Source organism: Panicum virgatum, chromosome 2N, assembly GCF_016808335.1.
Source record: "Panicum virgatum strain AP13 chromosome 2N, P.virgatum_v5, whole genome shotgun sequence".
NCBI classification, from domain to species: domain Eukaryota; kingdom Viridiplantae; phylum Streptophyta; class Magnoliopsida; order Poales; family Poaceae; genus Panicum; species Panicum virgatum.
In genome coordinates, this window is record NC_053146.1 from 26507775 (window position 1) to 26523505 (window position 15731).

The 15731-nt window shown below is 42.9% G+C and overlaps 2 protein-coding genes across 2 annotated transcripts; both read left to right on the forward strand.

The window, feature by feature from the left end:
* Positions 1-866: 866 nt before the first annotated feature.
* Positions 867-3352, forward strand: LOC120660147 (zinc finger BED domain-containing protein RICESLEEPER 2-like). The gene is made up of 2 exons (XM_039938508.1): positions 867-2815; positions 2897-3352. Exons 1-2 carry the CDS (start codon positions 1220-1222, stop codon positions 2960-2962), a joined length of 1662 nt encoding a protein of 553 aa, XP_039794442.1. The 5' UTR covers positions 867-1219; the 3' UTR covers positions 2963-3352.
* Positions 3353-4287: 935 nt separating this feature from the next.
* On the forward strand, positions 4288-7745 carry LOC120660148. The gene is made up of 2 exons (XM_039938509.1): positions 4288-5451; positions 7535-7745. The coding sequence occupies exon 1, from the start codon at positions 4372-4374 to the stop codon at positions 5434-5436; it is 1065 nt and encodes a 354-aa protein (XP_039794443.1). The 5' UTR covers positions 4288-4371; the 3' UTR covers positions 5437-5451; positions 7535-7745.
* Positions 7746-15731: the final 7986 nt, after the last annotated feature.

Genomic DNA, 15731 nt, shown 5'->3' on the forward strand with positions numbered 1-15731 from the left:
TTTCTGTGCATCTAGTGTTCTATTGCTAGTTTTGATTGATATGTTATTGTGCAAGTTTTGCTCGATATAATAGAGGTTAGCACGACTTTTTCTGTATGCAGTGCAGTAGTGCATACGGTTCGATATAATAGAGTTAGCACGACTGAAGAAAAAGGCAACTAAGAAATTAATTAGATACATTGTTTGGCTGGTGGTGACCATGCTTAGTGTCAGCATCGCTAATACAGGAAATGCTTGGTAGATAATATTAGAAGACGTGATTACCATGGGTATTAATGGTAGCATGAGATGGAACCAATGCAAATGGCAACAACTTGATAGCCGACCGCACCAATGTCTACAGGTGGCATGCCACTTCTCTGCGCAAAAGTAGTATAAGGATTAAATTTGTTAGCACAATAAGTAACCTAAAAGAGAAGCGTAAGAAAATGGCATACTCATTTGGTTTTAGCAGGATTACCTTTGCAGCAAAGTTTCATTTGTGCTATTAAGAGGCTTGCAAATTTGTTATCCACCGGTATTACCTCTTATAGTCGATGACGGGCTATTTGAATTATGAATGTAAATAGAAGGCAAAGGTGTATGACTGAGCTTTGTGTGGTAGCATAACATGTAGATGACTAGTACCAGTTGCCTTTTTCTGTATGCAGTAGTGCATTATTGAGTTTTGTCTTATGGTTAGCAGGTGGCATTAGAGGTTTTGTCTGAGGAGGAGGAGGAGGAGGAGGAGGAGGAGGAAGAGAACAGCTTTGACCATGACGATGAATTATCTGTTAGCCTACCTTCAGCTGATGGTGTAACTATAACTCAAGAGGGGGATGGTGATGAGGTGTCAAAGGCAAAGAAGAGAAAGAGAGGAGCAAAGAGATCGAAGGCTGGTGTTCAGTTGTCTCCTTCCAAGAGCAAGGCAAGTAGAGTAAAGCGGGCTGATTGCTGGAAGTATTTTAAGTTGATCAGTGTTGCATCAAAAAAAGAGTTTGGGGTCCAAATAACAAAGGCCAAGTGCAAGTTCTGTTCCAAAAGCTATGTGTACCATCAAGGGGGGGCAACATCACAGCTGAATCGACACCTAACCAAGTGCACACAATATTTGAACAAGTTGGCTAAGGCTAAGGCTAATCTTGCTCAAGGTACACTAACATTCTCTCCGGATGGCAGTTCTATTGTTGTTAATCCTACTGAATATGATCATGATCACACTAGACTTTTGATTGCTAAGATGATAATTGTCCATGAGTATTCATTTAGGATGGTAGAGCATAAATGGTTTAATATCTTGATGAAATGGATGAACAGCAACTATGAATCTATTGGTAGGAAGTCCATTAAGAATGAATGTATGAAGGTTTATGAGTCTGAGAAAGAACTGCTCAAAAAGAGTCTGAGAGAGGCTGAATCGATAAGTTTAACTACTGATTTGTGGACATCTAATCAAAATATTCAGTACATGTGTTTGGTGGCACATTACATTGATGCTGATTGGGTCTTGCAATGTCGTGTCCTGAATTTTATGGAGTTGGATCCTCCCCACACTGGGATTGTAATAGCTCAAGCTGTTTTTGAGTGTATGGTGGAATGGAAAATAGAGGATAAGGTGATGACTATAACTCTTGATAATGCCTCAAACAATGATACTGCTATCACAAATTTGAAGGCAAAGCTTCTTGCTAGAAGGAACACAAACTTTGACTCCATTTATTTTCATGTTCGTTGTGCTGCCCATATAGTCAATTTGGTTGTTAATGATGGGCTGCAGCCACTAGAGTCTTTGATAAGTGATCTTAGAAATACAGTGAAGTTCTTTAAGAGGTCTCCAGCCCGTATGTACAAGTTTGTGCAAGTTTGCAACCAATATGCTATCAAAGTAGGAAAAGGGTTGACTCTTGATGTGAAAACAAGGTGGAGTTCAACATACAAAATGCTAGATTGTGGCAATGTGTATAAGGATGCATTTGGTTACTATTGTGAAGTAGATAACACATATGTGTGGAAACCTTCACAATCTCAATGGGAATTGTATGACAAAATTAGACCAATATTGAAAACAATGGCAGGAGCAACAACTGCATTTTCAGCATCTACTTATCCCACTGCCAATGTATTTTATCCATATATAATTCAAGTAAAGATTGCATTGAAAGAGGCACAACAGTCAGGTGATGGATATGTGACGAGTATGGCTGATGCAATGTTGGATAAATTTGATAAGTATTGGGAGGAAACAAATAATGTCATGATTATTGCTACAATTCTTGATCCTAGGTTCAAAATGAGGTACATTAGATGGTGCTTTGCTAAGATTTATGGCAGCTTAAGGTTTCAAAGAGAGATAGAGGACATTGATAAGGAGTTGGAAAGGTTGTACAAGAAGTATGAGACTATATATCGCCGCAAGTTGGGTGAAAGTGAAACTACCCCAAGCAATGCTCAATCATCCTCTTCTACAAAAGATACTAGCAGCTCATTGGCATCTATTATTCCAAGTGGATTCCAAACCTTTCTAGAATCTAGTGCTACAGAAAGTTCAAAATCAGAGTTACTTATCTATCTAGATGAACCAAATGTCTCCGTTGAAGAGAAGAACTTCAACTTACTCAATTATTGGAAGGTCAACACTCATAGATTTCCTGTGGTGGCTAGTATGGCAAAGATGTTCTTGGCTGTCCCTGCTAGTAGTGTGTCATCAGAGTCTACTTTCAGCACTGGAGGAAGAATTCTTGATGACTATAGGAGCTCTTTGAAACCATCAACAGTTCAAGCATTAGTTTGTGCTTCTAGTTGGATACGGGGTTCTCAGAGTTCTCCTATTATTTTGGTATGTGTTGTTTATCTTCAACTAATTTTATTTACTGTTAATTTGTTCTATATGATACTAATATTGGACTGTGTTTTTAAGGGAGAAGGTGATGATGGTGACATTGAGTCTGTGGAGTTTCCAAAATGCGTAGTCGCAAGCAACTAGACAACTAGTAACTTGGTATTGCCATGTATTAGTACGTAGTACACTTATGCTGCCATGATATTTCCATTATGTACTGCTCATTACCTTACATTTGGAATTATACATTTCTGAAAATAATTGCTGAACTCTTTTAATGTTAATTGCAGACTATTTTTTGCCAATGGAGTCATGGGGAGATGGAGAGATGGAGAGAAGTGGACACTCGATGACCTGATCACCTGAATGGCTGAATAGGAGACCTTATTAGACCTTATTATTTTGTTGGCTGTTACTGTTAAATTTTGTTTGTGTCAACTCCTGAACTCCTGCACTTGAACTCCTATGTTGGATTGTTGGCTGCCTAGGCACTTGCCTGGACCTGTTTCAGTGGCTCGACCTGAACAATGGGTCATTCAGAACTCTATTTGGACTTGCTGTTAAAGTGTTAAGTGTTAATCTGTTATGCACTTATGCTCATATGTATTGGCTATGTGTTGTATGTGTGCTGCCGTGCTTGGCACTTGATTTTTGGCTGGTTTGTTTAATGTTCATTGGATACTTGTAATTTATATTGTTGCATCTGAATCATATTCATGCATGCATACATCAGCTCTATTGGATGACAGTTCTATTGTTACAAAATTCTCTGCTGGTGGCTCTACGCTTTGGCTCCGCTAGCTGGCAGTTTTTCTTTTCGAGCTTGCTCACAAGCCAAACGAGCTGGCTCGAGCTGCTAAACGAGCCGAGCCGAGCCTGACTTTCAGCTCGGTCTGGTAATGAGCCGAGCCGAGCCGAGCCAAGCCGGCTCGATAGCCAGCCTTATTGATAATAGCCCTAGTGTAATCGGATAAAGACTAAGAGCATCTCCAGCAGTTTGGCAAACCGACTTGCCATCTTTGATTTTTGGCAAAAATGTTAAAAATACTCCTCCAATAGTTTAGTAAAAGACTTGGCAATTTTTGGCAACTTGGGAAAAATCAGCCTCTAGCGCGGTTGGCATTGTGGTTTCTAGTCAGGTGGGAGGGTGAAAAAAGAAATAAATAACAGAGAAGGGTTTCTGATTTAAGTTTTCAAGAGGTGAAAGTGCATAAATATAATTTTGTTTCTCTCTCAGGGTTCCTGATGTAAGTTAGATCTGGGTTTGGCAAGTGAATTATACTAAACTGTTGGAGATAAACTCTTTTTTTATTTGGCATATCTTTTTAGAAGTTGGCAAAACACAAGATATGCCAAATAAAATATGGCAAACAGCTGGAGATCCTCTAAGCTTGTAGTTCTAATCAGTTATTTTACAACACAGCTGACCGCATCGGACTCATTACCCACGGTGTTCTCCCTGCTAAAAGTAAAACCCCTCTCCAGAGGTTGCTAATCAGGGGCAGGGCCTCCCCAAAACCCACCACCTCCCGGTCTTCTCGCCGGCGCCGACCATGGCTGCCGTCCGCGCCGCTGTCGCCGCCTGCCGCCTCACGCGCCGATTCCTCAGCAGCTCCTCCTCCTCGTCCGCCACCCCCGCCTCCCGTTCCCTCCTCGGCTACTTCCACCACCCCACCTCGACGGCCCGCCCCATTATGGTGCGGTCCGCCTCCGCGCCCGTCTTCCAGCCGCTCTCCGCCGGCACCCCGCGCCTGTCCCTCGATTTCCTCTCCGCCGACGCCGCCACCTCCGGGTTCACCCTCTTCGACTCTCACCACGGGCTCCTGCTCCTCCTCAAGGAAACCGGCGCGGGGCCCCGCTTCCTTGTCTGCGACCCCGTCTCCCGCCGCCACACGCTGCTCCCGTCGCTGCCGGCCGCCGCGTTATCCGCCGGCGAGTTCCTCGGCGCCGCGATCCTCTCACGCGCCGCTGGCAGCGGCTTCGAGTTCCGCGCCGTCTGCCTCACCGTCCACGCCGACCGACCGCGCCTCTGGCTCGCGTGGTCCCGCGACGGCGAGGGCAGCTGGCTCGGGCTGCCGCCGTCACGGGACTTCCGCATCAAGTGGCCTCTCAGCTGGGCGGAGAGCCACTGCGTGCGCGCCGCCGGCAGCCTCTACTGGCACATCAGCAACAACGACTCCGCGCTCGCGCTGGACCCGAACACATTGCAGTTTTCCTACCTGCGGGCGCCGCCCCTGGTCTGGGACGACCTCGGGTTTCCCAACTACCGCATCGGGGAGACGCTGGGTGACGGCCGTCTGTGCTTCGCCGCGCTGGAGAGCCAGGTGCTTCGGCTCTGTGCGCGACGAGCGGGCAGCGTCGACGGGTGGGTGCTGGAGAGAGAGGCGAGCCTGACCGAGGCGTTCGACTCCGTCACGGACCTGCCCATGGACTGCACTTGGCTCGGCAACATTGACCCGGGGCGCACTGGCAAGGTGTTCATCAGATCGTTTGGACATGGGCATTTCTCCTACGATATGGACACTGGGAAGTTGGATCGCCTAACCACAGATGATGGCCAGGAGTACGGGCACCCAATCTTTGCATACTTCTCTGCCCCATTTGGTGGTTCCGATTGAGTTTCATGTCATCAGGTATGCCTCCACCCTCACCTTATTTCCATTGCCAATTCACACGACAGGAATTGCTCTATGGAATTCTGATGGTAGAGTAGCTGATGCATGTTTGCCATGATGTATTTTTGTGTACTTGAATGTTTTCTGTTGATATGCATATAGTCATGTACGTCAAAAGCAATTTCCCATCTTGCGATCAAAGTACTAATGATGTCAAACTGGTTCATTGTTGTAATGTTGTGGACAAAAATGGCACTTGATCAGCTTCTTTGTACTGTTTTCTTTGTTCAGAAACAAATGGTGATGAAGGCACCTAATTAAGTAGGCTGATCTAAAATGTTCATGTAAATTTTTACTGCACATGTTTTCCATGTGACACTGTACCAACTTGCCGATATAAGATACAGGGTGCCCCATATGGAAGGCGAACTTATTTCACATTCACTAGCTTTGCCAAGTTACAATATTCAAATTAGGACACCCTTGTGAATGATATATAATTTGCTACTTAAGTTTCAGGCACCTTATCGATCAAATTTCATGATAAGCCATTCGTTGCCTTTGATAGCTGAATTATTTTACTGACTTACTAAATGGTTCTAGGAGAACAACAAAATTCTTTTGCTTACTTGCCTTTTATTCTAAAGTTAGTTTTGACATTTGCAATTCTGTAGCTTTAAGGTTTCGCAATGAAACAGAGTTTAGCTTGCTGACTTCTTTGCTTCTTGATTTAGAATTCGGTGGTGCTTAGCTTCTATCACAGATCTGAGGTTCAGGAATGCAGTTTTTGTTGAATGTTCTGCAATGCAGTTCGATTGTTGATTCAGTTAATGGTTTAATGTTATGCTGGAATTTTGGGTAGGCTCAATTTTCTTGTTTGTAAATTTTCAGTTTGTTGTTTCTTTAAGGTTTTCAAAGTAGAGACAAGTTATGCTTCAGAAGGATTAGTTTGTGCCTCTGAATCTAGGCACTAAACCTGTGCCTGAGGATTAGTGTCATGAATCAAGTTAAGCTTCAGAAGGATGACCGCTCAATCCATACTTTCATGGTTGCAACTTATATATAGGCCTTGTTTGGTTATGCTATGATTTCTAGCACGCACAGTTCCCGAAAAGAGAATCTCACATGCATGGAGTACTAAATGAAATCTATTTGCAAAATCTTTTTAGGGATGGATGTAACTTTTCGCGACGAATCTAACGACGGTAATTAATCGATGATTGGTTACAGTGATACTACAGCAATCATTATCTAATTACGCGGTCAAAGGCCTCATTAGATTCTTCAGAGTTCCTAGGGCAGGGGTTCTGAAGTTAGTTTTACAAACTGTCTTTGTTTGACATCGTAATTAGCGGTCAAAATATTACTATTTCCTAGAATGCATGAAACCAAATAAGGCCATAATTTTCCGCTCAAACCTGTATGATTTATTTGCATCGGAAAAATGTTGATTTTTTTATTTGATGGTTATGAAGTGTTATCCATCAGCCATACCATCGATGCTCCTTGTTTTCTGTCATTACTTTCTTCTAATTTTCTCATTGCATCATAAACTCATGAAGCACGAAGGACGTGGAACGTAATAGCAAGAACTGGTTTTCCTTATGCTATCTCTGTGGCTGCCAATGCCTTATTCTCATAATAAACAAAGCAAAGGCACCACTTTGGTGTTTTTTTAGTATTTATCGATTTGGTCATGCTTAATTATAATATTATATTAAGCCCGTGTATTTTATGAAAACAATCAATTAAGCAAATAGCAGCTCTGCCAAATTTTATAATTATTTATATTTCGTTTATTGTTGTGCGCAGTTGATACTTCTATTCCATTATCTATTTTGTCCCGTAACTTGAGATGCAGTTCATTATAATAGCTTGTATAGTTGATCTACCCTTTAGGTCTTTAAGGGCAAGAATAGGCTGTGTATTGTGAATACCTTTGGCGCATTTTAAATTTTAAACATCAACACACGTGGGTTTATTGTTTTGACACAAATCAGAATCACTCCATCCCTTTTACCGATTTTTCTTCTCATTTGCTTTTGAAAGCCCCTACTTGACGTCTATAGTTTGCTTATAATTCTGCCTTCCTGTAATTTAGGGGCAGGATTGCTGGAAGAGGTGTCTTCGATCTTTCGCCATCCCTGCATGTCTAGTCACCAATCTCATGCCTCCACCCTGCATACGAGGAAGCTACGAGTACACCGTCCTGTAGAAGACTGTATCGTTACTCTCATCCTGTATGTTGTTGCGCAGTAATTGTTGACGCAGAATTGGCCAACACACAAGCACTAGAACGCGCAGGATCGCAATGATCGCAACCGGACGAAGTGCCCCGGACCGGTCGCGCCAACCGGTCAGACTGGTTGGGCGCAGAGAGCTTCGCGAAGACCTAGAACCTCAAGCTCGGGAGGGAACCCGTCGGAGCTCGAAGATCTAGAGTTGTTTTGAGGTCGGCGGGCCACCCAAAATGCCCTTGAACGCCGTCGAGATGAGCAAAGAACAACACGAGGTTGGGAAAATTAGGATTTGGAGAAAAATAGGAAAATAATAGATTGATTGATTCGATTGGGTAGAAGGACCTTAATCGGTCGTGACTTTTATATTTATAGGCCGAGAAAGACGTACCCCGAGGTGTAGGTCGGAGCGCCCCTGTCATTGCCCCTCTGCCCCATCAGGGTAGGAGGTGGGTCACAGATCGACCCGCACCTCACATTATACAAACCGCACTGACCCGTGGGGCACCTGGGGTCGAACCTACATGTATGTACGGTTGTTTTTGCTTTGAGCTGGTGACTTGGTTTGACATACCACTCGGCCATGCATGCGTACCGGGAATAACTGTACAGAAATTATGCATACTTAAAGCTGCTGGCATTTGCATATTAACTAATTGTTAATCTACATAGAATAGAAATCACAAAATCAAGCTGACAAGCCGCCGTGGCCTCGAGGAGCCGAACGGGAGCGCGAGCAGGGGAGGGGTGGGGAGCCGGGGTGGAGAGAGAATGGGGTGGGAGAGGAGAGAAGAAAGAGAGAGGGGGGAGAGAGGACTGACAAGTGGGCCCCACTGCCATGTGGGCTCCACGTCAACAAAACCACACTCAAAACTACTAGGATGGCCAAATCTGACCAGTTTTGAGAGTTGGATGGTCAAGGATACCCGGTTTTGGAGTTGCATGGTCAAAATCAAGCTCGGGCAATAGTTGGATGGGCAAAAATAGACTTTTTCCAATTTCAAATAACAAAGTGTGAAATACTACTTAAATCACAGAGACTCCAACAAGTCTGCCTGAGACGAACATTAACTCACTCCTAGAAAAGATTTCCTGACAAAGTCATATGAGAAGCATGTTCAGAAAATGAAGTTTCAGAAACGAACAAATGGATCATATGCACAACACATCTGAACTGTCTCTCATTTTTGCACTCTACAAGATCAACACATGGATCTGAATATTTGTTAGATAAACACCATCGATCTCAGCTCACTATTACCATCAGCATCAATCATTTTGTATCCTGGACTGGATGAATCCTGCAAAATGAATCTAAACTTCAACTCCTGCTGCAGCACTAAATTGCTTGAGGTAAAAAAAAATGCAGAGTATAAATGCAGTGAACTGAAACAATGGAAAAAAGCAGTATGAAAGCAGTGAGCTGAACTGCACAGAGTAAGTAGTAAACTGAACTGAACTGAACTTCACGAAGTATAAATGCACAAATTATGGAAAAAATACAACATAGCACAAATTATGGGGGGAAAACCACACTTCCAATAACCAATTAAACATACCCTATAGCCGACAGCTCACACAAGGCTAAGAAAATGTAACTGGCCTCAAATAAGGTCACATAGGCACATAGCAAATCACGGGGATGAAAGGTTAAACTTTACCAAACTTTATACTCACGGCTAACAGTCTATGTACTACTTATTTTTCCCTCCTCCTGTGTCAGCTCTATGATCTTTGTGATTCAGACTTCAGATTGTACACCAAAAAAGGAGTATGACCATTATGAAAGGAAAACCAATGTTGCCCTATTCTGATTCCTCCTAGCAAATGCTGCTAGCTCTTTACCATTATTAGTTGGAACATTTTTGGGAGCAATTAGCAATAAATTAACATGTATATTCATATGGATGTGTTTTAGTTTTCCTCTGAAGCCCTATATGCATAATGCCACAAGTTGCACCCCGTCCAGGGCAACCATGATTGGTTTTCTTGAATATGATAAACACATGAATACATTTTCTGAAGATAGAACCTACCATACTTTCCCATGGAACATAGAAGTCAGAAACTGCAGCAGCAAGAAAGAACATTCCACAGTGCCCCAAGCAATTCATAGAAGTAGCTACCATCTGTAGTAACTGTTTGAAACAGGAAAAGAACAAACATGTCAGATTTAATGTTAGTAAGACATCATGCACACACAGGTAAGCTTTCAATGTCTGAAACAAAGCATAGATTTAATGTTACCCAAACTGTCTTTTTCCCAGCTTAAACTATATGGACTAGAAACAGACCCTGGTAGGAAACAGAGGTACTCCAAAATTGTAGTGAAGGGAAGTTTCAGAAGCAGGCCTTTACCAATTGCCTGCAAACATGAATAAAGAATTCAATTCAGTATTCGAATACAGAATTCATTTACAGATTACTTGTAACTCCTGTAAAAGAATGAAGGCTATTGTCAACCTCAATATCACACATATCAATATCTTCGTTGAAACCTATTGCAAAGTGGGCAATGCTATCACACAGCTCTAGCATTGGTTCAAAAAATAAAATACACTAATTGTGTCCATGCTGCTTAAAATAAATACACTAATTGTATTCATATGCGACGGCCAGCAGCTTGTATATAAACAAATAGCTCATACTCACCAACATATGTTGTAGGTGAAGTGACAGGCTCCGGGGACCCCCACGGTATGCTGTCACAAGATCAAGACTCATGATTGAATGGTAGTCCGGAGAAGCTTGAGGTATAAAAAGTTTTTTTTGTTAGTGCAATAAAGAACTGACAATTTAATGCATACATGTATCAATTTCAATTTTAAGTACGATTATACAACATATGACAAATGGAGGACAAGATGAACTGATCTGAGTACAAGATCACAGATATATTAATAAAGAAGATATATGGTCCTTTTTGGAACATTATAATGCTCTCTTATTCTTGCAGGAATATGTTCCATGGCATTTTATTGTTTATAGGAATAGGATCTCTACTTGAAACTTTATATACAGTACACATGGCGAGACAATACAATGGGTACTTGGCCTATATATGTATGACCCCCAAAATCTACAACTCGATGAAAATTGATATTAATTGATGCAACTACAGTACACATCTACACGAGGATTAAGCATCACTCAACACGTCAGGAGCAAAGTAAAACAGAAATAGTGGGTCGTAGTATACAGGGCAACCAAACATCAAGAAATTGCTATTGGAAAAAGACATATTTAGCATCTAAAGGAAAGGTGTAAGCATCTAGGCCCTCAAGGTATGTTTCGGTGATTAATGACAACCATTATTGTGACTAATGAGTTTGTGCAGCTTAATAGATCATTATCGCTCATTTGATCATATGTCAAAAGAGGCCCCTCAATTTCGTTATTCAAAAAGGCGATCTCGGTATTCAACTCAAATTTATAACAAGACTAAGGATCTTTCTAGTCCTAAGTGTCGTAAGGTTGAGAAGGACACTTAGGTTAGTATAGGTTTTATAGTTTTGTAGTGATCGCACTATTAAGAGGGGTTAAGGTCAAGTAACTTGAGCATGGACATGGTCATTTGAAAATGGATGCACACTATGGTCACTCAGGTTTCTAGAATTTCAAATAAGTGGTTTTCAACTTATATCTCAAGAATATTTGGATTTCACTCAAGACTCAAATCAGAAAAGGCAAAATCAGAAAAGTCTATACACCGGTTTAACCGACGCTTCCACTTTTCTATATGTCGGTTAAACGCAGTCAGCAAAGTCTGGACAGGTTCTATACACCGGTTAAACCGATGTTATTTGAATTAACGTCGGTGCATTAGTCCAGAGTTGGTTTTTCCAGGGCATTTCAAGTTCAATACACCGGTTAAACCGACGCTGTTTGAAATGAGACGTCGGTGCAATTGACCAGTGAGATGGTTTCTTCAGGGATTTCAGAAGTTGTACTCACCGGTTAAACCGACGATGGATTTGAGTTAACGTCGGTGCAGTTGTCCAGAGACTTGATTTTTCAGTTGATCAGTGGACAACTACACTCACCGGTTAAACCGATGATACGTCGGTTAATCTGCCCGAGTTGTAGCGGCTAGTTTTCAGAATGTGCAGTTTACATTCATCGGTTAAACCGACGCTGGCTATTGGAGGATCGTCGGATTAACCGGCGCTACGCAGTTTTCTGGCAGCTTTTCTCCAACGGCTCTATTCGTGTGAGCTGCCTATATATACCCCTCCAATGGGTCATTTTGCACACTCTTGACACCAGGCAACATTCATACACTCATATATTGTTGAGAGCGAACTTAGCTTCACCATTCACATATTTGTTCATTCAATCATTCAAGAAGCAAGACTAAGGACTTGAGTAGAGAGAAGCTTGTGTGCATCCGTTCTTGGTGATCGGTTCTTGCTCAAGTGAAGACCCTAGCTTGTTAGTCTTGGTGATTGGCAGCACCTAGGCGATCTTGGTGATTGAAGGTGTTTCTTCCGGAGCTTGCCAACGATTGTGGGAGCCCGAAGAAGGTTGTACGTGGCTTGAGCTCCACCACGCCGGGATGGTGAACAGAGACTCTTAGTGAGCGCCCTCATCTCGGTGACTTGGGAGGTGACAAGATTCTTAGTGAGTGTCACAGCGTGGATTAGGGGTGTGTGCCAACACATCGACACCACGGAAAAAAATCCGGTTGTCTCTTGCCCACTCTTTACTTTCAAGAACTTACTTTCATGCAATTATTCATGTGCTTGACCTTAGAGATCATAGCTTAGCTCTACCTTGCTTTGTTTCTTATCTAATTGTATCTTCATAAGCTTGTGTAGTTTGCTTAGCTAGCCGGTTGGTGAATTGAGCCTTACTAGTATTGCATAGGTTAAGGTTGCTTTACTTTGTTTTAGAAATTTGAAAAAGGCCCAATTCACCCCCCCTCTTGGTCCATCGATCCTTACAAAAGATTTGTGCAGATATCTCACCATGGATCACCATCACGGAGGCAGTTCTTGAGATCCGAGACCAAGCAGGGGGGCTTCACCGCGGGGGACTTCTTCGGCTTCGCCACGACCTTCTTCTCCAGTGCCTTGCGCTTGGTCCCGGCGGCGGCGGCCGCGGTCTTCTTTGGCTTGGCTGTGCTGGCGCTCTTCTTCGGCTTCGCGGCAGCCTTAGCTGGCTTGGCTGCGATGGTCTTGGTGGCTGCGGGCTTGGCCTTGGGAGCCTCCTTCTTGGCGGCGTCGGAGTTGCGCCAGGCAGGAGAAGCAAAGCACGGAGGAGGGTGGCGGCGCTGTCGCAAGGGAAGTAGTAGCGGCGCTGTCGCTAGTTGCAAGGGAAGGAGAGCGGCGACGCTGGCGCTGGATCGACCTCAGGGTCGATTGAGGTCGATCAGCATCACAACCCTAACGCCCCTCTTTTGTTTAGGGCTAAACCGCTTTGGGCCATGGGCTTTGGAATGGGGCGGAGAGACTTGAGAAGAGGGTCAACCCGCACCCCTTGGAGGTTGAACTCGGACTGCACAGGCCCAGACCGGTCTGACCAGTCGGCCCAATCCAGTCGGCCTCGGTGTTTGCCAATTTTGGCCTCCAACATATGCCCCCCTGCTTTTTGGTAAGCTTTGCAAGCCAAAAAAGCAAGTACCAAAAACTAGCCTAGTTACATAGATTTGCAAAGAAAGTACAAGGCTAAAAATAATGCTAAGGACGATATTCCATACTGGCCATGTTCGTCTTCAAGCATCTTGCCATACGCTGGGGTAATATTTCTTCAAGTATCTTCCATTAAGTGCCTGTGGAAGACACTCTCCTTGCATCGTCTCCACCATATAAGAATTCCCGAAGATAATCTTGACAATCTTGTACGGTCCTTCCCAACTTGGCGGCCACTTGCCGAACTTGTGGCTCTTTGTCCCAAGAGGCAATATTGTCTTCCAAACCAGCTCACCAACCTGAAAAGATTTTGCTTTTACCTTTTTTTTGTAAGCTCTAGCCACCCGAAACTTGTCCTTCTCAATTTCCTTCAAAGCTTGCATCTGCTTGTCGCTTATTTCATCAATATTATCCATCATCAAGTCATAGTAATCAACAGCAGAAATGTCATTTTGTTTAGCCAATCTATAAGCGTACAGATTCACCTCAACGGGCAAAACGACCTCTTGACCATAAACAAGCTCAAAAAGAGTAACTTGTAGCACCATGTCTAGATATACGATGAGCCCACAATGCCTCAGATAGAACTTCATGCCACCTCCTGGGATTCTCCTCTATCTTCTTCTTGATAAGCTTTATCAAGATTTTATTACTAGACTCGGCCTGACCATTGGCCTGAGCATAATATGGAGATGAATTGAGTATCCTAATCTTATACAATTCGGCAAAATCACGTACCTCCCTTAAAATAAAAGATGAACCTTGATCCGTTGTCAAAGTTTGAGGAATACCGAATCTATGGATAATATGTTCTGTAATAAACTCAATTACCTCCCGATGTGTCATATTCTTCAAAGGATCTGCTTCGGTCCACTTAGTAAAGTAATCCGTAGCAACCAACATGAAGCGATGTCACTTTAAAGAAGGGGGATTAATTTGACCAATGAAATCCAATCCCCACCCTCTGAACGGCCATGGCTTGATAATAGGATGTAATAACGCAGCAGGCACTAACTGAATATTACCAAATCGCTGACATTCTTCACACCCCTTATAATATCTAAAACAATCCGCCATCATAGTTGGCCAATATAAACCGGCTCTCCTAAGTAACCACTTCATTTTAGGAGCCGATTGATGCGTACCACAGATGCCTTCATGAACTTCCCCCATAGCAATACGGGCCTGATCAGAATCTAAGCACTTGAGAAGTATATCTTCGGCGGTACGACGATAAAGCTCATCGTCGTTCAAAGTGTATTTAAATGCCAAACGCCGAATACTCCTTTCCGCACCATGACCAGGACCCTTTAAATATATCACAATAGGCATCCTCCAATCAGCAACCTCGGCTTTCTCTTTGGAATTAGAAGTGGCGGCCGACTCGCTGTTTTCAGCAATCTGACCGGTCAGACCGGTCTGGGCGGTCAGACCGGTTGGATCATCCGGTCTGACCGGTTTGTCCAGAACCAGTAACTCGGCTGTTGCTCGCATCGGCTTTCTCATGTTAAAATATTTCTAAGTAATATTGTAGCCAAATGCTTGCTGAGCCAGAGCATTTGCCTTCTGATTACTATCTCTCGGAATATGTCGGATTATAAATTCATCAAAGCAAGAGATAATATCAAGGCATCTATCAAGATATGCATTTAAAGAACCGTTGTAACATTGGCATACCTTGGATACTTACTGCACCACTAGAAGCGAATCACCATAAGCTTCTACATGTTTAACGCCCATCGATTCCAATAATTCCAAGCTAAATAGAAGTGCTTCATACTCAACTTGGTTATTCGTGCGCTCTTCTTCCAATCGATTTGAGAACTCAAAAATAGTACCATTCGGAGAAATTAGAACGGCACCAATCCCTTGTCCATCATCACAAGCCGATCCATCAAAGAACAACTTCCATGGTGTGCAAGTAACATATCCAACTTCCAAATCATGCTCATCATTAATCCGATGTTCAACAATAAAATCCGCTACAATTTGGCCTTTAATAGCTCTCAAAGACTCATAGGCCAAATCATATTCAACAAGCGCATAAGCCCACTTTTCGATTCTACCACTCAAAATCGGCTTTTGTAGCATATGCTTAATAACACCGGCTTGACAAGTAACTATGCAAGTACTTGATAAAATATAATGTCTCAACTTGGTACAAGCATAATTTCTCAATAAATGTATATCTCGTTTCTGCATCAATAAGTCGTCGGCCAACATATAACATATGTGATAACATATTCCTTTCCTTCGGTCTCTTGAGTCAAAACAACACCAATAACTTTGTCCTCCGCAGCCACATAAAGCCTAAAAGGAATACCTCTCTTAGGCACCTTGAGAACCGGTGGTGAAGACAAATACTTCTTGATCTTTTCAAAAGCCTCTTGCTGTTCTGCCCCTCAAATAAATTCAGCCTCATTCTTCAATC